We start from the raw sequence: 23,673 nt of genomic DNA, 5'->3' as shown, positions 1-23,673 counted from the left end.
ACAGGGCGAGGGGATTTGGGGGCGAGGCTTCCCTCAGGCGGGTTGAGGGGCTCCCGGGCCACGGACCACGCCTCGGTGGGGTGATGTGACCGGAGCGATGGACACCGGCGGCCGCCCAAGTGACAAAGGCCTCCCAGAGGGTAAACTCGCGTGCGACAAGCAGTGGCAACCCTGAAAAATTAGAAGTTATATTTTGCATTTCCGTATCTCAACAGTTGCCCGCGTGCTAAAGTGAAACTCACCAAGTACCCTTAAAGGGCTGGGTCGGGATGTGACTGACTAATGTGCATTTCTGCTGCCTCTGTCCTTCCAGACAATTCCTCTTGGAAGTATCTGGTGGTGCAAATGACTTATGAACATTTAAATGCAATCAAATGAAAAGAAACTCTTTCTCTAATTTAAGTGTTCCAGTTCTTTTCACGGTGTTCTGTCACACACTTTCTTGCTGATAGCTTACATGTCAAGATGATATAAAGTTGAATGAAAAGAACGCATAAGATTTCTTTTACGTCTCAAAAATTAACAGATAAAGTTTTGTTGCTTTGTCTTAGCTTAATTTTCTTTTTCATAAGCTGTTTATATATTATTAGCTTTGTTACTACTCAAATTGTAGTTAGATAGTACTAGATACTAGTACTAGATACTCTTCATAGTAATAAGTCATGTATTTGCTGCATCGGGACCTTGATATTAACTGCTTAAAGGAAAATCAGTGTAACTGATGAGAAAAATAATTGTTTTAATATAAAAGATCAAATTCCAAACCTAAGCCATTGATACTACCCACTATTCCAGCTTTTAACAAAAATAATCATTATCATAGAGTGAACAACCTTTTTATTTTTACTCTGATGTTTTCCAAATACAGGGCTGGTGTACACCATTGGTGCAAAACATGGAGTTAATTCTTCAGATACGAAGTATACTTCAGTTTCTTCTCCACACACTTGCAACATGAGTAAAAAAGATTTTCCTCAGGGCATACTCACGCAACCAGATTTCCACCCTGCAAATCGGAAAAGGCCATCTGCAAGCAAAGGGGGCTTCACCTCCAGCCTGCGTGACTCCCAAGACTCTGATTTCGAAAGCCTTGTGCAGGAGAGACAGTATCAGATAGAACTCCAGCAGCGGATTCGTGAAAATGAAGAGCTGGTAGGACTGTGTTCCGATGAGCTAGAGAATGACAGCTTAGAAGAAGACAGTTTGGAGGAAGAGAGTTTAAAAGAACAAGAAGGGGCTGAGTGTGACACAAATCAATATACAAATGAAACACAAAAGAATGTTGGCAGTGGAAGGTAAGGCATAGGATTTTAGTAGATGAGTAGAATGGTTCTGACACTTCAAATTTTATGCTCCTCAGAATATATATGACATATTCAAGACCAGTTTATATTGCCAAAGTGCTATTAAGAGCACCTACGGACTTAGTTACACACAAAGATGTGCTGTTTCATCTTAGCCACACTCATTACACGCATTTCTCCAACACTGCCGCAACTGTTTTACTGGCTAAACCACCAGTGTAGGAGGATGAGATGGAACTGTCAGACCTTGGGGTGGTGCAGCAGCACTAAGATCATGGACTAGAGGGTTTCTGGAGCTGGGCTATGAGAAAGGACCAGAAAGAAAAGCAGAACCAGTGCCAACACATCCTCTTTTCATTCCTAACAGAAAGACCTGTGCTGAACAAACAAGGCCACTTCTTTAGAGGCAAAAATTGGTGGGTTGAATAAATGCAGTTTTGTCCTTATAGCTGTATAAAACTAAAATTAAAAATTTCAGGGTTACTGTCACCTTTAAACATTCTTTAGAAAGTGTTCACTTGGTACGTAAAACGAAATCTGATTTGCTGTCATATGCGTAAAAGGTTTAACACTGTATAAATTGGGAATAATTCTCAAGTTTAAAGGGATTAAATTAAAGCTGAAGTAATAATAATGTGCAGTTTCAATTTAATTGTCTACTTAAAATAAAATTACAAACAAATGAAGGCTAAATGATTAATAGCATGCTTTTATTCACCTCCTCAACAGGCAAAATGGCCAGTTATTGAATATTTTATTGTGAGTGCAAATGATGTTAATTGTACTAGAAACATGCTCTAATTTTTAGTAATTTTTTTGACTGAATACTGTGTTGAATGTGAGGCTCTTCATTAAATGGAAATTTGATTTTATTTTGTTTGAACTTAGCCTAGTAAGTACTCAAACACAGTCCATTAACCAGAGCAAATATCACAGCATATACATATGAAACCCCCTCTCTACATCCATTACTAACCTCGGAATTTGAAGAGGAAACGCTGCATCTGTTGTCTGCATACAACACTTTTGTTGATGAGTACGGAGTCCATCTAACCTTTATATCAAGTCGGGGGGAGGAATAAAAGATGCACTTTTTGTCTGCAGATGATTAGAGGTGAAGGGGCTCTTCACACTCATTTTGTTCCTGTGCGGTGACCTGGCCTGCATAATACAATCGGGCTGCTGTGCACACGTTTCCGCACAATAGAACTCTTTAGCATTATACTCCATCGTTTGAATCATTGCAATTATATCACATATTTCTGTACTCACTTCAAAATATGGTCACCTATTTCTGTTTACCTGTGGTGTATGGCAACTAGGAATAATAATGTTTTCACCAGTGTAAATCATCTGATCTCTGGTGTACAGAATACTGTGGCACCAATGCTTACCTGAAATGAAAAGCATTGCCAGAGAAACACATTATTTTTCTTATTAGGAGCCACTTAAAATATAGGCATAGGCATGTAACTAATTTAGAAAGGAAGAATACATGATTTATGGAAATGTTAACATCATGCACTATGCCACAGTTTGGAGAGTCCAGCGGATCAGTACATTTCTTCTAGTAGGGGCTGAAGAGTCAACCGGGTTTCAGTGCCTATAAATGTCACTCTGAAAGGCTTGACCATTTGTCAGTGCCCAAGAAACCAGAACCATACTGCAGGTCCAGTTAAGAAAAAACAGTGTGAAAAGCTTTTCCTCCCACTGTCCTTACTCCTGCCACTGCCCACATATCTCCTGGAAGCCAATTTGTATGTATTTGGCTCCTTCCTGCAGTTGGTTTTCTCCTGTTGGAGGTAATTACATTTAAAAATGAAGATGAGGTCCTGCCTAAATTTTCTGCTAAAAAATGTTTGATAAAACTGTTCTCTGATCCCAATCCCACAAATTGCCATACTTTATGCACTGAAATAATTCCGTTGACCATATTTGCAGGACATTTGTTGGCTGAAATTGCACACTGGAATAACTGATTTTTTACATAAATAATTTTGTGTTTCTTTCTTAAATAGGAAACAACAGTCTGTGGACAAATATCTCAGCCTGAGATACAATCCTAACTGGAAGAACATAAAAAAGGCAGCAGAATTTTCGGAGGCAGAAAAATCATGTCAAGTTGCTGGAGGAAGCAGTGTGGACTTCTCACAAGATTCATTTTACCTCCATTCCAATGGCTCCCCAGAAGAAATGTATCAACAGGAGGCAAGGTCACGAGATTCCTTCTCAGATTTTGGTACAGGTACAGAATTACGAAGCTTTCATGAACTAAATGCTGTGATCAGCAGTGAATCTCTTAGGCTACATACCAAAGGGAAGGAATCTGCAGATGGCTGTCATTTCAAACATAGTCCCAGTACATATGGCAGCGCGTTTTCTCTTCAGATTCGAGAAGATCGACCTGGAAGACAAAAAAAAGACTTTGTGGAACAGAATAAACGGACTTTAGGATTACGTTCAGGGAAGACAAATTCCTATCTTCAATTACACGCTAAAAAGCAAGAAGTTGTTCTTCAAGAGCAGGTAGGTAATTTTTACATGTTTCCTAATTGATATAAACTGAGGACCGTCTAGTGTTAAAACTAAATAGCTGCATGGTCAGGTTTGCAGAGAAGGTAAGTAGATTCACAGTCTATCACACAACTGATAACTTACGATTTCCAGTGAGAATCTTGTTCACCCTTTATGGAATAATTGACAAGTGCTCGGTTACTCACAACCCTGGTGATGGCCTTGTCACAAGCCTAGTTAAGCTACCTGTATTTTTGGCCATGAAGCATGTCAAAGATGTACTCTCTCACTAGTTTTTGATCTTTATGCTAAACAAATACTGTCTCCCTTCCTATGGGATCTACATTGCACCGTATCGGTGGTTCTTTTTTTGCTGCCTCTGGTTTTTCTCTGCTTGGCCAACATGATTATCTCTGCTAATACCATATTCCAAGTTTTGTTCAAGGCAGCAAATGCAAATTGCTTCTAATAGCAGAACACTCACCATTTTTTTAACTGCAGTAGGAAACCTTGATGCCACCGTTTGGCTTAAAAAGCTGTATTAGTGTTCTTCCACTCACATTAGTCATAATAAAAAAGTGCATCAGAAGGTATGATTAAAAACCAGAAAACACATTGTGGTCATGCTGCCTGCAAGGGCCATGCGCACTCTTCCTTATCTCTGTTATTTAGGGTCACACATGTAGGCATATCCAAGAAATACGTGTTAGATTTGGGTGGTCAGACAACCCTTTCCCCCTGCTTGCTTTCACAGCCAGCCCAAAGATTTATTTGAAATCAGTCAGCAGGCAGCAGTCATGCGGAGTACTCGGATTTGAAGGGCCCAGCTTTCTTGTGATTGACTGCAAAATGTCAGCCAACTTGTATTAAGGATTAAGTGGAAATGTAATTACAGTTCCTAATGAACGATTATACATGAGTTTGTTGCTTTTACTTGCTACTTATTATGCATAATGGGAAGGTGGGAGTCATTGAATCATTCCACGAGCTGTAGCATAGAAAATTCTTAACTTGCAAAACTACAGAGACTTTCTGCTTCAAGTGACACATTTTCCAAGGCTAATGAACAGTTGACACAACACTAGAGGGCATCTGCTGACTACATTACAATGAGTGTGGCGGTGGACAAGCTTTTTTCTAGCAGAGCTATTAAGAGCACTTATTTTTTTTCAGCTATAATTCGGTTGATGGTAAAAATAATTAGTGTAGATTGATGCTAATGAAAGCTGTGTTGATATGATTATGTTTACTATTTGGGGAATTCTGAAAATGTTTCATATGTAAGTATTGGAGCCAGGGATCAGGACTTCATTGTGTAGACACTATTCGAAGATATGTAATTAAAAAATGTGTTAAAATCAGGACTAAGATTACATTGCTAAAGTAGCCATGGGGAGAGCAGAGCTGTGAGATAGCAGGAGCCAGGCAGCATGCATGTAGAAAGGTGTGTTTCTTTCCTCGACAAGTTGACACAGCTGCAGCAGCATCACTGTCAGCTACCTTTGTATTTTCTGCAAATAGGTGTAGGAAGAAGTACTTACCTCTCTTGTTCTTAACTGAGACATCCATTGCTCCATCTTGTTGGAGGGGCGTGAAAGATGGCCCAATGGAAACATCTTGATGACCAGAGTCAGTCCATGAGCCAGCTTTGGTCACCTCGCCTGGAAAACTGTATCAAAAGTGCAAAACCACCAAGTATGAGAAGAAGCAAACAAGCCACATGTCTTCTGCTGGAGTGCTCAAACACATTCTGAATGCTGGTTCTTCCTAAACGGGATGATTTTGAGCTTTGCAGGATGTTGAAGCTGCTTTTATTAGTATGATCGCTGTTGGCTGACAGGTGCTGTGGTAATGAACTAGCGTTTACATTGAAGTACTTTGCATACAGCTTGTTTTCAACTGACATAACATTAGGTAAAGTATTTGTAGCCTCATTCTTGCAAGATTTACAGCTATCTGTGTGCATACAGGCAGCAGGCTAGATGTACCAAAACATACCACAAATGTGTGTTGATCTGTGTATTTACTAATTTATATAGCATTTTATAAAGCATAAAGTTCTTTGCAGTGTTGCCTGATTCTTTAAGAACCTGATGATGAGTTTCTTTGAGAGAGAGAGACAGAGAGGAAGAGAGAGGAGTAGTGGCCCAATCTAGCTCAGCTGTACTCAATATGAGTTACTTTCCTACCTACAAGCCCCTTACTTCAAAGCAAGGAACATAATGTACAATTTTTTAATGGCTCTAGACCAAGGCACTCAGACTCTCTGTGCACTGCGCCTTACCTCAGTGTAAACACCTAATCAAGATTGCCTGCGCTTCAACAATAGCAGCCAAATGCAATTCGAGAACCACAAGCCTTTGAAGTCCTCACTGCAAAGGCCGGTTTTCTAGTCTGGGATAATGACATGCCATGATTGCTGTCTTTGTTGTATCTTTTCAGTAGAGAAGCAATTATGGGCCTCAATTTAACAGAATAGGCATTACACAGCTTATGATTCTCAAAATGCAATTTCATTTGATCATTTTCTCAATTTGATTGGTATTAATAGAATAGTTCACAAAAAATGCTGGCAGAGGTTGTGTCCTGTTCCTCTTTCAAAGAGATAATGTAGAAGTATGCTTTACCTGCCCAGTAAACTATCAATACAGTGAGTCAGTTGGCTCCACCAAAAACGTCTTACTGACTGCAAAGCTGTATCGATTCACAGTTCAGGAAACCTCTGTGCTAACTTTTAATTTGGGAACATTTCTACTCACAACGAATAGCATCTGCATTGCCATTTGAAGCAATAAGATCACCAGAAAGCCTACCTTTCCCTAGTTGCCCTAATCTCTCACCCCCAAAGATGAGAGGCTCAGCTCTGCGGAAGGATTTAACACTTCCTTCATGCTGATTTCACCATTTTCAGTTAATAATTCTCCTGGTCACAAATACCTTCTCAGTGCAAGTTCTCCTGAGTTAGCCAGTGTCACGCCTGCTATAGTACTTAGCAGGATAATTTGGGACAACACTACTATAAATAAAGCATCATTGTTTTTTGTGGAGTTTTATAGCTTGGGAAAAAAATACACACTTTCAAGAAAGATTTTCATTATTGCCATATTTACAAGGGTATCTCTTGGCTTTGAAATCTGTAGTGCCAGCAGCCACTCTCAAAAAATTGCTCAAATTTGATTTCCAGCCATCATGCTACCGTAACTGTGGCCATATGAGGATGTTCCTCTTGTTTGCAGGCTTGCTATTTTGCACAAGCTGTTTGATATTGTTCCCAGGCTGTGTGTATTAGATGTTTTATTTCTGCAACTACTCCTTGTACTTTTCTACCAACATTACTGCATTTTGCCATCTTTTTCCGCATGACTCTATTGTTCAAAACCTTGCTATGGTGTATGTCATCTATCAATATCTTGGTACACTGGCTGATTGCTTGGACAATTATGATTCTCTAGTTGCTTTTCTGTCATTAGATGCACCCACTGGCTCTCATATAAATGGAGAAAGTCAGACATTGAAGAGTTACAAGTACATTTCTGTGCTGCATACTTCCTGCAATTTTCTTGTCCTCTCTTCTTCTTAGAAGTAGAAGGAATACTCCATACTACCATACCACTCTTAACTGCATTTTTGCTTCCTTTTTGATTTTCTCTTTTAGCCGTTCATTTTCTTATTATCTAGTATACAATGCCTAACTTTAGTGTTTTAGCTTTAAGAGGAGGCAAATTATTTCTCAGTCTTTCCCCAAGACTTTAAAATCCTTCCATCTGTTTGGACTGTGACCGTAAACATTCTTGGGTTTTAGGTTGCAGATCCTAAGACTGTTGATGAGGAACCAGTTCAGAGTGTCCTGCCATTCCAGACTGTGAAAATGGAGCCTGAAGACAAATGGTACCTGAAATCACAGCAGCTCAAGGTTCTTTTTCAGTATAACATGATAATTGAAATATATGTAAAAGCGTTGAAGTTAGAATATTTAAAGCTGTAATCTCCTTACTTTTAAAGTATCAATTACTGACAATAAATCCTTAGATATATATCAGTAGATAATCTCCAAAATTTAACACATATGCTGCTTTATATACTGAATTATTTTAAGTCAAAATAGATCCCAAATCTCAAGAAATTCTGAGCTCAAAGAATCTTATCTATTTAGAACATGATTTGGTTGATGTAAAAGCACAGACTAGTACATGGTCGTGTTTGATGGTTCATGAGGATTCTGAGCTAGAACTTAACTACTGCTGCATTCCCCATGAACATCAAGGGGTTACCATAAACTAGAAAAAGTTGCACTGACCTTCTCTGTACACGTAAAACTATAGATGTCTTTTATGCTGGCCTGTCAAACCTGGGATAGTCTTTGCAGCAATAAAAGAGACCAGGTTATCATCACTGATGCAAAACCAAGAACTTCAGAACCAGAACTTCAAGCCTACTGGATTTATTGTTGGCAAACTTAGTTACTATCTTTGTAGTACAAGTATTTGAAGTAATTCAGGAATACGGTTTAAATTCCCCGCTGTTCACTTAAGACTGGAAGGTACACTTGTGTAAAACACAAAGAAGATTTTATGCTGCCATTCATTATGAGAGATGTGCTTTATATACAGAATTTCACAATGAAGGAGGTACTTTACAGGGCTGCTCATTCCATTTAAATGGGAAAACATTGGCCTGGTCCCAGTTTGGCAGCAGTTTGTGCTTTCCACCAGTGGCACAGTGTGCCAGAACATTAATCGTTACAGCGGAGGTCGAGCTAACAAATCATCTTCTTGGCACCAGGAGTCAGGGTTCCCCAATGCTAAAGCTTTTGCCAAAACATTCTGCTCTATATGTGGATTTAATACCTACCATTAAGTATTTATTCTGAGTGCATATGCTACGTAGTGATTGCAAGTGTTGCTAACAAAAGAACCCTAGAGAGACAGGAGGATGAAATGGAGGATTTTAGCACTGACAAAGATTAAATGGACTGAGAATGGATTTGTATATTCCCTAGAAGGAAAGCCATGTCCTTCCTCAAAACAGGCAGCACCTGATGCTGTAATTGGAAAGGAATAAATCTTAAATAAACTCCAGTTCTAGAGTATGTCATTTAGCTCAAGACAGTAGTCCTGGTGTGCTTAAATTCTCAAATTGCTTCTTATCATTTGGATAATATTTTGCAGGACATACGACAGAGAGGAATGCTTGGTTTAGAAATTAAATCATTTAATCATTGACATAAGACTGTTTCTACTGTGGACCAATCTAACTGAGTGTACATAGCCATCTTTTCCTGAAATTTAGTACAGTTTACTTTCATGAGAAGATAAAAACCAAGAGCCTATTTGATTGTTGAAACATTTTCCCCAGATGGTTGACAGTGAGCTACCACTTGTCTGCAGGATTAGAAACAAGTAGTCATTTAAGGGCACATACTTTTGCACCTCATTCCATATTTACCACAGTGTCATTTCTTAGACTTCAGGACATGGATGCTTTTCCTTTTACACTTCGCTCTCTGCTAAGAGCTCATTTTTAAAACTGATTTCCATCGCAATACTCATTCAGCCCAATAAAACATTGGTATAAACCTCTTCTAGGCGTGAGTGTACATTAAGCAGGGGTGGCTGGCTCCGTACGTCCCTGATTTTTAAAGAGACTATGACTATGCACGCCAACCTGTTCAGGCCTGTTGAAGGCACCACATCAACACTTGTTCAAAATTCAGTACATGCTCAGAAGTCAACTTCACTGTCACCTGCACAGCTATTTAAGGGCTGTCTAAAATAAGAATGTTGTCCTGAATTAAAATCATAGAACGTAATCTAGTTAAAACACCAGCTAACCAGTTAATTTGTAGAATTCTAAGAAATAGCTACATGAAAGACATTGTGACGTGCAAACTTACCCATACACTTGTATATTGTTGATTTTAATGTACATATAAAATAGCAACTACTGAAATTCACCCCACTTTTGATAACTTGTTTTAGGATCAGCAAAATAAGTCGTCCCAGAGAAATAAAATAAAATCCAAGCAGAGTCTCAAAGGGAGAGTTTTCCCAAGGAATGATAGCCAAAAAACGCCAGGAAGACCAGCAGAACCTAAGTCTCGGCACCACGGTCACCACCATATCTCAGAATTTCGGCCTGGTCCCATGCAGGGAATGGAGCAAGACAACAGCAGCGCACTGCAGAAATGGCTGCGTCCGAGTCCTTCTCTTTGCCCTGACACTGATACAGCAGCAGATTTAGATACTTGCTTAAATAATTTCCCAAATTCAAGACATTTTGTTAATCGGGATTTCACCACATCTACCTATCCTTTCCATCCAACATTACATACATTTAACCCCATAGAAGTTATATATCCAGCATATACCAGCAAGGAGAACAAGAAATATCAGCGTGATTCTCCAAATGGATTTCCACATGACCAGCGACATTTATACAGCCCTTCCCCTGTGCAGCTTTTTGCAAGAGATGACAGTACCAATGGTCAAGCATATCCAAATCAGAGGAATATCTCATCTACTTTTAATGCGAATTTTCAAGAATTGGTGAAGAATCAAGTACCGCTTCAGGACCGCAAAAGACAAATTTACGCGGATAAAAGATATCAAAACTACGCTATCAGTAGTTTATGGTAAGGATAGAAGTGTTGAAACGGTATTATCACAACACTATGATGCCCAGAAAAAAAATAGAAAAAGACAAGAAAATGTTTTAAAGTCCTAAGTATAAAAATATTTTGCTACCAACCTGCCACTAGAGATTACTACTAACTTAAGATTCATCAGAACTATTGATTTTTAAATATGGTATTGGAAAAGGACAGTTCTGAACTCCAGGCTCTCCTGCACATAGAATTTTCCACAACTGAAGGTTTTCTTCTGAAAGGCTAAAAGGTGAAGTTTAAAAAATAGATGGCAAAGACCACTGTACATAAACTAAATCTACTGCGAGCTTCATAGAGTTATATCAAAACTTGCCTTGCAGGCTGAGCATCCAGAGTCATTCCAGTGCCAATTCGGGCTCACTACACAGAGCAAAGGCATGAAAATCCTTAGTTATGTAGGATCTCACCTGCCTTATTAAAAATGAAGGTTTTATTTCACATAGACAATTAATTCTTTCAGTCCTCAGCAAGCCTGATCCAAAGCCATTTAAAGGCAGTTTTTGTTATCTTAAGCTGGCTTTGAATCAGGCTGAAAGTTTCCACATATATAATTTTTCCATTTAATTTAAACAGTTTCCGCACACTTGGGTGCGAGCAAAGTCAGTCATTGTGAAATACCCGTCTTTCCATCTTCAAGTTCCCCGTATATTCTGTGAGCAGGGACCATGCCACATACAAATTGCTTGTTGAGCTCTCTGCTGTATACAAATGATATTTTTTTTACCCCCTCTTTCTTTTTTGAGGCTTTCTCAATCTTCTGTTCACAGTTCACCAACAGCCCCTGGTGCAACCTCCCGGTTTACACAAACGATGGAGCGACATCACCAAGAAATCACTCGTTTGACGGAAGCTCGTCTAGCTGACAGGCACTTGTTCAGCCTACTTCCACCTGTAATCCCACAGGTCGAAAGTGGTTTAGAGGTAGCTCCAGAAAGCGGTGAAGGAAATCAAGTGAAAATAAGCCGAAGCAACTCAGAAGGATATATCATGCAAATGGAAAAGCAAAACCAGCCTAAAGTCAGCACGAAGGTAGGCAAATAGATGTGGATTGCATGTTTTTACGTTTCTATTTCCCCCTCTGATTAATATTTTCTTTTTCTTAATAATCCAAAGATCTTCAGACACACACAAACACACGCAAAACACAACACAGAATGGGAATATTTCATTGTTCCAGAGGGCGCACTGATACACACTGACTTGCCCAGAGTATTAAAAACCAAGGAACAAAAGTGGACATGGACACTAAAATCATTTTAGTCTAAAGAGCAAGGCGGTTCACCACCACCTGTGTCACTTCCAGTCTTGATTAGCTCTAAGAACACACAGAGCAGTGTTTGTCCTTTAAGTTATCCAGTGATAAAATGATTTAGAATAAAGCTATTTGTAGAAAGCAGCAGGTAGCCAGGCCTCAGATCTGAGCAAACCATTATCCTGGTCACGCTCATTTGCTATCCAACTCAAATCTCTTGGTTTCCAAGGGAATCGAACTGAACAACGACAAACTTAGAGGATTTGTAAAGCTAACAGCATAAACATTATTACAAGTCTCCTGATGATCCCATTTTGGTCCTAATTAAAACTTGGTTCTTTTTGTCTTTTCTGTGTGTCCAGTTTCATACTGTAACCAGTTAACACAGATGCAGTGGAACAGCACAGAGATATCCCTGTGTGTCCATGACAAATTAAATGTTTAAGAAGTTAGCTCTGAGTCTCAGGGCAGACAAACTAAGCTGGAATAATTACTGATGTGTTTCATCTAGGAGGCAGTTTGTGTGTTGCTGCTTGAATGCCTCTAAGAAGAATTAGCTGGATTATGATAGTAACTGAAGGGCAGATTTCCTTCCCTTTCGTTCCCCCGAGTTCAAACTGCTGTTTCTATCCTGTATTTTCAGTAGCTTACTCACACTTCATGTGAGGAATGCCACAGAGAATAAGACTGTTCATGTTTCACAGCAAAATCCAGCTTTTCCTAATAAACAAATGCAGTCATACAACTAATTCTGTTTTAGACGGCTAAATTGTTAACTCTTCAGAGTACCTTAAATTAAAAGTTGAGTGTAAATATTTCACAAAAGAAAGGGATAACTGACACAAAGAAACATCAAATGGAAAATTCAGTGTATCAAACTAGTTTCTTTGCAGTTGAGTTTAACTTGAACATGTCCTTTGCAGAAATGTAGGGGGGGTTTGCATATAGAAATGTCTTGGTGTTTCTGCGTTACTCTGTGATTGAAATGAATATAGAGCTGATCATAATGAGTTTCCACTTACAGGTATTTAAAATATAGTCCATTTGTAAAAATTAATCTAATATTCTTGAAAGAGATTACAAATATTCTGGAAGTATTGGGGTCTTTGTAGTAATGTCATGAAGTATTGCAGTGGCATCACCCGTCACTCATCTTCTGTCTTCCCTATGCACTTGCAAAGCCTTTGCATGTATTCTTCAACTGGCTGTGAACAATTTTCCATTGCAATTTTGAGAACAAAGAAAGGTTACTATTGCTAATAACGTTTGCCTCATATTTTTACCACCAAACTCAGGTACTTTTATCTGCTTCTCTTTACCAGTTTCTTTGGAGTCATAGCACTCAAATGGCTCACTCTAAGCTGTTTAAAAATAAAGCTCACAAAAGATCATTTTTGACTGAGAAAGTATTGCTTTGTGATTTGGATGATTGGCAATTACCTGCTTAGATTCAAAGGAAATATAATGCAATTTGATTTGTGCAATTAACTCAATCTTTTTGGTCACCATCCTCAAAATGAGACATTCCAGAGGTGAGACTGAGACTGCAAGTTGAATCCTGCTCTTCTCTTGGGTGTCCGCTACAAGACTTGCTTTAGTTACGCTCTCTGTGAAATCACATAAAGGAAAATCTATCACTGCTGTTTGTTTTTCAGCCGTGTAGCTCGAAAGCCTACATAAATCTAAACGTGAAGCTTGGAGGCCTTGGACCTGACTATGAAGCAATCAAAGAGAAAGTAAGTGGTCCCTTTTATATGATCTGCTTTTCAGTTGTGCAAAGTGAATTTGGGCAGAGGAGAACAGGTGGATCCGCTGAGACATTTAATTAAGTGTATCCTCTTTTCCTTTTGTCAGAAAGAGAAGTTAAAGCAACAAAAGGAATATGCAAAGCAAATTAAGGAACACAATAAGAAAAGCATTGCTTCAGTTCAGAGTTTACCTACAAAACCCCAGGTCATATCTTCAGTGTCAAGACAGAAGGTAAGAACAGAGTCCCTTTACAATGCATTCAGGGAGAGATTCTGGACTTTGTACAAAGAAAAGGAAAAGCGTAAATTTAACTCACAGTAGGTTAAAATAGTTTCTCTATTTTGATCTTCCTTTTAATAACTGACTACAGTTTACATCCTTATAGTATTAACCTGCAAAACTCCCTGCTACAAGCTACGACTGAGGACAAGAGCTTAATGAGACTGAGGGAAAAAGTGTTTATAAACTTAATAGCCGCGTGTTACTTTTTCTTTTTTAAAGAAAAAACATTGCTTCATTATCTAACACGGCCTCCAGTAGTAAGTGTCAGAAAGCAAATCGTCTTGCGGTGGGTTATGTAGCCCACTGCCGGAGGTTTCTCGCAGTCACCACTGAAGCATCTAGTACTGAACACTGTCAGAAACAAGATCAGGACTTAGGAGAACTATTAATTTGACTCCACGTAGAAACACTTAAATTATCTTGGAAATATTGGTCAGCTTTCTCTTAATCAGTTCCCCCGATTTTCATGGTTTTAGGCACTGGAATATGCTAAGAAGATTCCTAGACCAAAGACTTTCACGGCAAGACAATCAGATGAAGAGGTGAAAGAGGAAAGAGTTCTGCCACAGACTTTAAATGGAGACAGTTTACCTCAAATTGCATCCTTGGAAACTTTGCATAATAGACACGAGCAGGAGAAGCAAGTTGTAGCTGCTTTCAGAACCCTTCATATCTTATAAGTATTTTGAAATTATTAGGGATATCGTCAAGGCAAAAATATCTGAACTATTTAATTATGAGCTATGACCATCACATCTTGATTTGCCATTCCATTCAAATTGAAGTGAGTTAGGTTTGTTAAATTTTAGAATCAGTTCTACTATACCTGATTTTTTTTAATGTGAACAGTTGCATATACAGCATTTTAAATAGAGAGTCATCTCTGTTTTTATTTTTCTGTGAAATCAACTGATCAAGCAGGTGCATCTTTCAGACTAATCAGCTGTTGGCTTGTCACAGCTGGACCTTTTTTAGACATGTCAAACATATGGACACATACACAAAACATTAAAAAAAACCCCATCGGTTTCATTGGAAGATCTTAATACCAGCGATGTTTCTCTTTTTGAAGTGCAGAGGAGACTTGGGCAGCCTGTCCAGAAATAAAGCCAAAAATAATCCATTACTGGTAAGAAAAAGAACAAAACTGTGCACCAAACATAGCAGTTGGTAATGATACGATACTAATTATTTAACTGTTACTCTGTTATCTGTTAGTGAATAGTTGCCACATCAAGACCAAAGTTTTGGAGTTTCATCTGGGACAAGAAAATTCCAAACAAATACTTGCTGATCATGCTGACAATCTGTTATTAGCCAGAAGCAGTTGCAAAACTTATTGAGTAACTAATGATAATTGAGGGCTACATGTTTGAGAGGAAACAGCTTTTAACAGATTAGATCTATAAAAATAACAACAAACAGATGGGTTTCTTATGATGGTTCCATTTCTTTAACTTAGTAAATCATTAATTAAGTCAACATATGAAATGTGATTAGAACACACAGCAAGGGCATTTTGAAGAAAACACACTAAAATATCTTAGAAAATAGGCTACTTACAAGGAAAAAATAAAACTAGTTTGTGGTTATGTGTAATTGCTTTATGCAATTTATTAGGTCGCCTTTTGTATGGGTGGAGAGAGACAAGTGGTCTTCGGGCAAAAGAAAGGGTTTGAGTCTCCTCGAAGGAGGCTAACAGTGGGCAGGTACGGTGGGGAATAAAACAGAGTATCTTTGAAATGACCTTCTCTTTTTCTAGATGCACCTTTTGTTAAAAGTAAAGCTAGCGATGTGTAAGACTTAACACATTTCTGGGGTAACATTCCATTGGCTTGATGTCTCACAGGAAAGATAATTTTCCAGTAGTTGTACAGTGAAGTCAGCGCAGAGAAGGTATGACATATATTGCTGGAAAAGTCCTATACCTTTCATTTTACAGAATCCTGGGTGAGTTTGGCCCAGATCCTACAGTTCACAGGATGCCTCAGTGCTTCCGAAAGCAGGTCAGTTGCTGACATACACCCTGCAGGATCTCCAGTCAGGCTCCAAACCTCATAAGAGAAAAACTGACCACCGTACTGCATCCCTCCCTCGTGGAGAAAGGACGAATTAGACTGTTAGACATCCCAGGCGGGAGTTTGTGACGTACATGATCTTTGGGAGAAACTTGGTGAGAAAAGTGCCTTCCAGTGTGGGGAATGTGGGTCAGGCTGCAGGGGAAATGTTTTGCGTGTCAAAGTGCAGCACTGGACATCTTGCAATGTCCACCGCAGCTTCTGGAACGGGACCGTCCTCTGCCTCAGCCTCCCTTCTCCTCACCTTTGGGGGCTGCCTTTGGCCCCGCTGCAGAACGTTCATGCCTGTGCTATGATCCAGCTGGGTACGTGTTTCCATGCTCTGCCAGTCACTGCTTTTCTACTTTCATTTTTAAATGGAATGGTAACACTTTGAAGCATCTCTGATTAGGGAACCTCAACTTGTTGTTTCTGCTTAAAAGTGATAATCCCCCCTTAATACAAACCTCAAGTACCTATTTTAATGAAACCTTCAGATGAATATCAAAGAGGTATTTACTCGTATCTAATATTTTAATTAGATTATATTCTCAATTTAACCCATTAAACCCCCTTTGATGATCTCCATGTTCAGTGTTTAGCCCCAGATGCTGGAGGTAATGAATATTGGACCTTTGATTTAATGAGAACTTCTGCCTTTCCAGTCTGACTCCCTTTGTATCCCTCTTTTTTTATTTTTTGAGCTATAGAATTCAGTTAATTGAAGAAGTCTCTTACCGCCACACATTAAGGAACCTAAATTAGCATCCCTTTTCTGATTAGAAAATGCAAGCAGACATTTTCTCTTTGATCTGAGGATTGAGTTGAAGTAGGCAACAGCCCCCTGAAAATGAGCTGATGGCCTTATTATTTGGCTGACATGCAGATGCGTCCATGTGGTGCAAAATGCTTAATGTCTTAATTGATCACCTTCCTCCCTATCTGCCATCCTACTACCTTTTAGAGCTCCCATAAATTAAGGTGATCTTTTTGGGTGGGTGGTGTGTTGCGTTTGGGCTTTTTTTAATAGAACAATGAACTTTTAGGAAACATTCAAGTACTAAACCCATGCTAAATTAAAAGCCATGTATACTTATATGATGCTGCATCTGGGAGGGGGGTGGGTTTTTTTTTTTTAAAGCACTGATCATGATCATCTCACAAACCATTTGGAATGGACCATTTGGGGTTTTTTTTCCTCACAGAAAAAAAAAGACATTTTTCGCAGCATATGTGGAAAGAAAATCTTTTGATCTACCTCAATACTAATGCAAATTTTTCCTGTACCTAACAGATATGGTGGCACAAAAAGGGACCATACAACTAAATGATGAGCATCCATCTGCTTAAAAGCAAAGGCCAAAACTTAATGTATTTCAAATTAGGAAGGCAAGGAATTTAAATAAGTAGGCCTTGAATTTTGCATTAAGTATTCAGGGGGAGATTGAGCTGGAGTAGAACCTGCCTGCTGCAGTCCCACGGCTCCCGCACAGCTGTCCCAGAGCACAGGCTGCCTTTGCGGGGGCAGAAATGTGCACACCACCCAGCAGAACTTCTCAACATTTACACGGCAGGCCCCTTCTAGTGCCACCATTTCTTAATATTTTAGATTGAGGAGATGTAGAACCTGAGACCACCTTCAGTGGTCAAAGACCAGGGGTCAGTTCTACTGAAGAGCAATGTTGCTGCAATAACGTCACCGTCACACTTCTCTCAAAGATAACTGAAGTCAGCTTCACACCACTGTCTCACAAAAGGTATGAACAGCTGGCTCATACGCTGCTGACTGACAAAAACACACTGGTTTATCACTTGAAAACAAGAAATAAGGCAAAGCTTAAAAGCCATGTTCCATCAATACATCTCTAAAGACAAACTGTCAAAGATGAGGATTGTAAACCAGACGAGATTATGTCTAACTCCTGCAGTCACAAGCTATAATGTCCAAACAGCCAAGCATTTGATCATTACCATTCTACAGTAAATTATAACCGTACAAAGAATACGCCTTTTTAAAATTATTTTGGGTGTTGCCCAAAGCTAAACGCTCTCTGCAGGGGAATAAGGAGGCGCGTGAAGAAAGGGCCAGCGCTGGTGACCACCTCTGTGGAGTGAGAAAGAGCTCTGGATGCACAAAGGGTGACAGGTAAAGGTGGTGAATCTCCACTGGTGACAGCTGGCAAGGGTGAGTTAAAGCAGCCCGCTTCGAACAGGAGTGATACCGAGCCAAAAACCGGGATAGAGCAGATGCTGAAGAAGCATCCAGCCGGGAAGGAGCTGGCTGGTGGAGGAGGGGATGTCTCAGGCAGTGATTATTTCCTTCCTCTGTCTCAATCTCAGGCGTTTTTGCCCTTGTTTGCCCCAAATTTTCTGGGATAGGCAGCCTGTTCCCAAAGCCTCCTCCTGTTAGCCAAGCCTGGGTGCGCAGCCCTGCAGTGTCAGGGCTGGGGTGGGGGCTTCGCACTCTGTGTGTACTTGGTACTGAGACTGCTAATGAGCAGTGCCTTTGGTTTTAAACATGATTGCCATTTTAAATGTTAGCCAAGGTGCCTGGCACCGCACAGAGGTGAAGGTAGGTGGGTGTTTGTGGGTTTTATTTTATTGATTGGCATAAATACTTCATGAAGAATACAGTTCCTGTAGTGGCAGGGGAGGGGCAGCAGAGACTCAAGTGTTATTTGATTCATATTCTGACCCTTCCTCATGGACGTGGCATATCCTGAGTGAGGATACCTGTGGGTTTGAGCTGCCCCCAACCCACTTGCCATCACCTGCAGCACTGTCTGGGTTGTGGCACAGCAAAGATGCTGCGCTGCAGAGCCTGCGCCGGAACCCCAGGATCCTTCCTTCCTCCAGAACCACCATCAGACTATAAATATCCCCAGCCCACGGGTGTGCAAATGCCCCAGGCCCTGCCACTGCAACAGAGACAAGCACCAACTTTTGGGGTGTTTGGTGCAGTGGGAATGTACTTGGTTACGCAGCATCCGATCGCACCCCTCAGTCTGCACTGGGAGAGCTGACACCACCATTTTCTCGCACAGAGGAGGAAAAAGTTGCTTTTGCATGCGTGTGCCCAAAAACTTCCGTCACTTGTACATCTTAATCTTCTACTTTTACTTTCTCCTGCCTCTTTGTGTTCTTTCCAGCCTTAAGTATTTTCACACACCTTTGTCTTCAGTAATAAGAGAGAACGTATAACGCTTTGCACAAGTAAAAGGAATCACTCATAAATGTAAAGAAACAGGATTTTTAATAGCCCTTCTCATTCAGGTCCAATTTTTTTATTACACCTTTATAGTTGGTACTAATATACTCTCTTACTAAACTAAAGGGATTTTTCTTGTGTTTCAGACGAATGGCAGCATCGAACTGAAAGGTTTCTCAAGACAGTTTCCGTCACCTCCCTGCCTACAGCTGAGGAGGTGTTGAGAGCAAGGAAGAGTCACGGGGCTGGGAGAAGCATTTCCAGCCAGCGACGTGGCAACGAAAAATGACCGGCTGGTGCCTCAAATCACACCCAGGCTTCAGGAGACCACCGGTTGAGTTTACCTTCTGAATTACAATCTTTAGGGAGGTGAGGGGCATTGTAGCACAATTTATTGATGAAAATGATTGTCCTGGAAGTATTTATAAACACTATGTAAAAGACTAGACATTTTGTCGACAGATGGTTGGGTGTTGGGTGTTTTCCCCCTCTGACATGTGATCTTTATTATTTTATGTGTAAAAAGCATAAAGAGAAATTCGCAAAAAAGGAAGCAAACACACATTTCAATCATCTGTATTTTACATATTAACCAGGGGACACATTTTCCCTCACAAAATCACGTCCCATAATCCAAAATGCACTGAAAGTGCTAACGACGCTGGACAACCAAATGAACTTTCTGTTAAAAAAGAAAAAAAAAGAAATTAAAAACCCCATAAATAACGTAACGAAACACCGACATGCCAGTGGGTTGCTGGTGCAGCGGGGGCTGCACAAGCAACAGCTGAGCAAGCACAGCCTCTCCTCCAGGTTCGTACCGAGAAAAACTCAGCCCTCCCCTGGAGATACGGAGCCTCTGCCACGCTCCCGGTGCATTTGCAAAAACAAAAAAAAATCTTTTTTTAAATCTCAGTTTACCTGGAAATTAAAAGCATTTCGCTGGCAGGAGGATAAAGGCAAAGCGAGCACGGACGGTGACTGCTCGTCTGGCTGCAATACGGAGCTCAGAGAGGCGTTGGGGCAGATGCAGGCGGAGGGGAACAGGAGACAAACGTGGGACCAGCTCTGGGGTTCTTTGAAAAGAAAAGTATCCGGAAGGTGATTCACACCTGGAAGCCGTGAAGGAATCACGCTGCCGACGCAGGTGGTTCTCCACGCTGTAGAAAATCTCTTTGCTAGCTGGGATTGCCTTTGCTCTGAGCAGGATCGAATTGTTCATGATGCTCTCCCTTCCCTTCACCATAACGGAATTAAATAAACGGTACCTTTGCTCTTACCTGTTTCTTTGGAGGGCGTTTCTACAATTTTTTTTTTTTCGTTTCTGCGCGTCCTGGAAGCTCAGCCCGGGATCAAACCCGACCTACCGCACTACGGAGGGAGATAGCGAGTTTAACAGCGAGTTTAGCGGGGCTCGGCGCGCCCTGCCCGTCGCTCTCAGTAACCACAACACGCTGGCACCCGGCGAACATTTATTTTAAAATCGAGGAAAGTTCGGGGGAATGAGAGAAGTCCGATATTTCGAAGGGAAGGGGAAACTTAAAGGAAACCCGCCTTGTTTTGCTCTCCCTCATCAGATTTGCAGGCAAAGCTCAGGCTTGGGGTGATGCTGGGGGGAAAACCCCGTCGCTGCCTTCGCCCTGGGCCCGGCCGCCGGGGAGGGGGCTCTCCCCACATCAACAACTCCTTCCAAAACCGTGCCCCCCTTCCCTCTGGCCTCCGGTGTTACTCAAGGCTGGGGTGTAGGGGCGACTTGCGGGGCCGGGGCAAAGCCGCCCCGGAGGGGCAGGCGAGCCGGGGCGGGCCCCGGTGCTTCTAGAGGCGGTGGGGGCAGAGATCCCCCTCCTCCAGGATGTCCACCTCGTCCTCGGGGTCCTGGAGCAGGAAGGGGCCGGGGGGGCCCTTGCGGGGCTCGGTACCGGCCGCCTCGGCCAGTTCGGGCTCGGGGGAGCTCTGCTCCCGGCTCTCCTCGCCGCCCGGGTGCTTAGGGTCGTCCTGGGTTTTCCGCAGCTGCTTTTTGTGCTTCATCCGCCGGTTCTGGAACCAGGTTTTCACCTGGGGAGAGCAGGGAAGGAAAAAGAAAAATAATAAAAAATTTAAAAAGCGAAGGTGGGGATGCTGCACGGGATAAGGGGAGGGGACAGGTGCCAGCCCCCCTTCCAGGCGGGCCGGTCCCGGTCCCCGCCGCCCCGGTACCTGTGTCTCGGAGAGGCTGAGGGCCGTGGCCAGCTCCACCCGTTCGGGCGTGGAGAGGTAGCGCTGGATCTCAAACCTCTTCTCCAGGCCGGAGAGCTGCGAGTCGGAGAAAACGGTGCGGGCTTTGCGGCGGCGACAATGCTTCCCGGGCAGCTCGGCGTGAGCGTGGTGCTGGAACAGGGCTGGCACCGGCACTCCTGGGGGGACACAGGCAGAGACCCCGGCTCTTTTGGTTTTATTATTGTTTTTTTCGTTTATTTCGCTTTTGAGGTACTCTAATTGGTTTGGGGTTGGGAGGGGGGGGTCTTGCTGTTCCGGAAACACGGGGCTTGCAAAGCTGAACCCGCCCCAGCGAGGCAAAGGCAGCCCGGGCAGTGCCCGCAGCCTTTCCGCCGCCGCCGAGGCTGGCAGGAAAACTTTCACCCTCCTGGCAATTAAACCACAACGAAAAGGACGCGGAAAAAGACAGGACACCGTTTGGAGGGACAACGCAAGGAACAAGAAATGTTATCGGTCCAAAGCCAAAAATAATAATAAGAAAAAAAATAAACGCAAAGAGAGGGGAACCCTCGAGATGCAACGGAGTGAACGACAAGCTGCAGCGCGGTGGGCTCCTGTTCCCGAGAACGAAGCCCCGCGGTGAAGGGAGCTCCGGGAGCGGCTGCCGAGGGGTGCAGCCCCCATTCCGGTGGAAGATGCGGAAAGCTGCCCCGCTGCTCCAGGAGGGCTTGTCTTTCACCTCCGCAGCACGTCCCGTCCGCGGCTGCGGGCTCTTGTCCCCACCCGAGTCCCCACCTCGGTGTCACCTGGCCACAAACTCCGCAGGTTCCTCCTGCGAAGGGCTGCACTTACCCGAGGTGGTGAGAAAGTAGGGATGGTGGTGATGCTCCGGCTTGTGCAGGGCAGGGTGCGGGTGGGGCGCCAGGAGGGTCGGCGTTGGCATCAGGGGGTACCCATAGTCCAAGAGGGGGACGCGGGAGGCCAAGGAGCCGGGAAAGTGCTCGGGGGGCACCTCCCGCAAGGGCTTGGGTTTGTGCAGCAGAATATCCTCGATGAAGAAGGAGGTGGGCCTGGGTGCGGAGACAGGGTGCACAGGCGAGGTGAAGTTGAGGTTCATTTCTGTTGTCCCCACCTCGGGCAGCGGGGAAAGCAGCGAGCCGGGCTGAGCGCTGGCTGATGGAGGAGAGAGGGTGGCCCGTTGCACCTCCCGGGGCGGGAGGTAATAAATAAAAATAATTATGATAATAAATAAATATATAACAATCTAAAAAACCCCAACAATCTCCGGAGCAAAAATAAATAACAATAATAATTAAACAAACATTTCCCCCAGGCAAGAAATAAACTGAAGGAGCCGGGGGGATGCGAGGCGGGTGGGCTTGAGCTGCGCGGGGAGATGCGCGCCTTTGAGGCGCGGTGGGAAGGGGGTTCTCCAGCGAGCCAATAGCGATCGTGCGGGCGGGGGGACGGGCCCGCCGGGCCCCCCAAACCACCGCCGCGGTGCGGAGGGGGCGCGGAGAGGCTGCGGAGGGGCGCTGGGGGGGCGCTGGGGGGGCTCCGGTGCCGCGCAGCCGCCCCCGCGCAGCGCGGACGCCTCAGCCCCGCTCCCAGCGCTGGGGTTGGGGCGTTTTCCCAAACATGAGCGGTTTTTCCTTTTCTTTTTTAAAAAAGGGAAGAACTTGAGGGGAAAAAAAAAACTAGCGGCGCTTTCCCGACCTGTCCCACGCTCCGCTCCCAACTTGTGCCTTTCCACTCAGGTTATCACCCCGTTGGGGTTTTGTTCCCATCCATTCCCCGCTCAGTGTTGTGCTAACTCTTCTCTTTTTTTTTTTTTTTTGGTCTTTCCTCTGTTTGTCTTTTTTGTTTTTTTCTTCCCCTAATCTGTAACATTCATTTCCCCGGAGTCAATTTGCTAAAATGAGGGTGATATACCACATCATAGCCGAGATAATTTCGGTTCGCATCTCAGAAAATTGCTCTAATTATTGACGTTAAACTCAGGGAAATTAAAAGAAGGCACTTCTCCTTCATCTCCTGATTTTAAGCTCTAATTTGTTGAAATCGAGTTGTCATCACAATTCCAATCACTACCGTTAATAGTAAAAGTGTTCTAATAGAGCCAGAATTCGCAGAACCCATGCTATTAGATAATTAAGAAAGATGTTAGAAAGGCAAGTGCTAATCCTTGGGCACACGGACAGCATTTCCATCTGATCCAGCAGGTAGAACAAATTAATTACCAGAATCAATTAGTCCTAAAAGTACAGTTCTCAGGGAAGTGTAAGCCATGTCTTCCATATGGATGAGCTGGTAAATGGTAAATAGACGAGGAAAAGCCTTTGAAAGAATAGAAATGGCAATCGTCCGGTTTTAATGAATCTGGAACTCGGCGCAGCCGAGTTTTCCAGAGGTCCCGTCTATTCGCCACCGGGCACGATCATGCGTGG

General features: G+C 42.5%; 2 protein-coding genes across 2 annotated transcripts; one reads left to right on the top strand and one right to left on the bottom strand.

The window, feature by feature from the left end:
• The first annotated feature begins 97 nt into the window (after nucleotides 1–97).
• On the top strand, nucleotides 98–14,445 carry JHY (junctional cadherin complex regulator). The gene is made up of 8 exons (XM_065652188.1): nucleotides 98–119; nucleotides 869–1,295; nucleotides 3,323–3,830; nucleotides 9,797–10,449; nucleotides 11,250–11,511; nucleotides 13,390–13,470; nucleotides 13,589–13,714; nucleotides 14,242–14,445. Exons 1-8 carry the CDS (start codon nucleotides 98–100, stop codon nucleotides 14,443–14,445), a joined length of 2,283 nt encoding a protein of 760 aa, XP_065508260.1.
• A 6,400-nt stretch (nucleotides 14,446–20,845) lies between these two features.
• On the bottom strand, nucleotides 20,846–22,343 carry BSX (brain specific homeobox). Its single transcript, XM_065652211.1, has 3 exons — nucleotides 22,079–22,343; nucleotides 21,227–21,423; nucleotides 20,846–21,085 (listed from the first exon to the last, which is right to left on the bottom strand). The coding sequence occupies exons 1-3, from the start codon at nucleotides 22,341–22,343 to the stop codon at nucleotides 20,846–20,848; spliced, it is 702 nt and encodes a 233-aa protein (XP_065508283.1).
• Between the last annotated feature and the right edge of the window lie 1,330 nt (nucleotides 22,344–23,673).

This window comes from Caloenas nicobarica, chromosome 26 (genome assembly GCF_036013445.1).
Source record: "Caloenas nicobarica isolate bCalNic1 chromosome 26, bCalNic1.hap1, whole genome shotgun sequence".
In the NCBI taxonomy this organism is placed as follows: domain Eukaryota; kingdom Metazoa; phylum Chordata; class Aves; order Columbiformes; family Columbidae; genus Caloenas; species Caloenas nicobarica.
This window is presented reverse-complemented; position numbering and strand designations above follow the sequence as displayed.

Excerpts from the sequence above, each read along its gene's own strand:
- JHY (XM_065652188.1), top strand. The coding sequence starts at position 98 with ATGGACACCGGCGGCCGCCCAA. Across the intron at positions 3,831-9,796 it reads AAGTTGTTCTTCAAGAGCAG|GATCAGCAAAATAAGTCGTC; the intron begins GTAGGTAATTTT and ends AACTTGTTTTAG. Across the intron at positions 10,450-11,249 it reads TACGCTATCAGTAGTTTATG|TTCACCAACAGCCCCTGGTG; the intron begins GTAAGGATAGAA and ends TTCTGTTCACAG.
- BSX (XM_065652211.1), bottom strand. The coding sequence starts at position 22,343 with ATGAACCTCAACTTCACCTCGCCTGTGCACCCTGTCTCCGCACCCAGG. Across the intron at positions 21,424-22,078 it reads CTACTTTCTCACCACCTCGG|GAGTGCCGGTGCCAGCCCTG; the intron begins GTAAGTGCAGCC and ends GTGTCCCCCCAG. Across the intron at positions 21,086-21,226 it reads TCAGCCTCTCCGAGACACAG|GTGAAAACCTGGTTCCAGAA; the intron begins GTACCGGGGCGG and ends TGCTCTCCCCAG.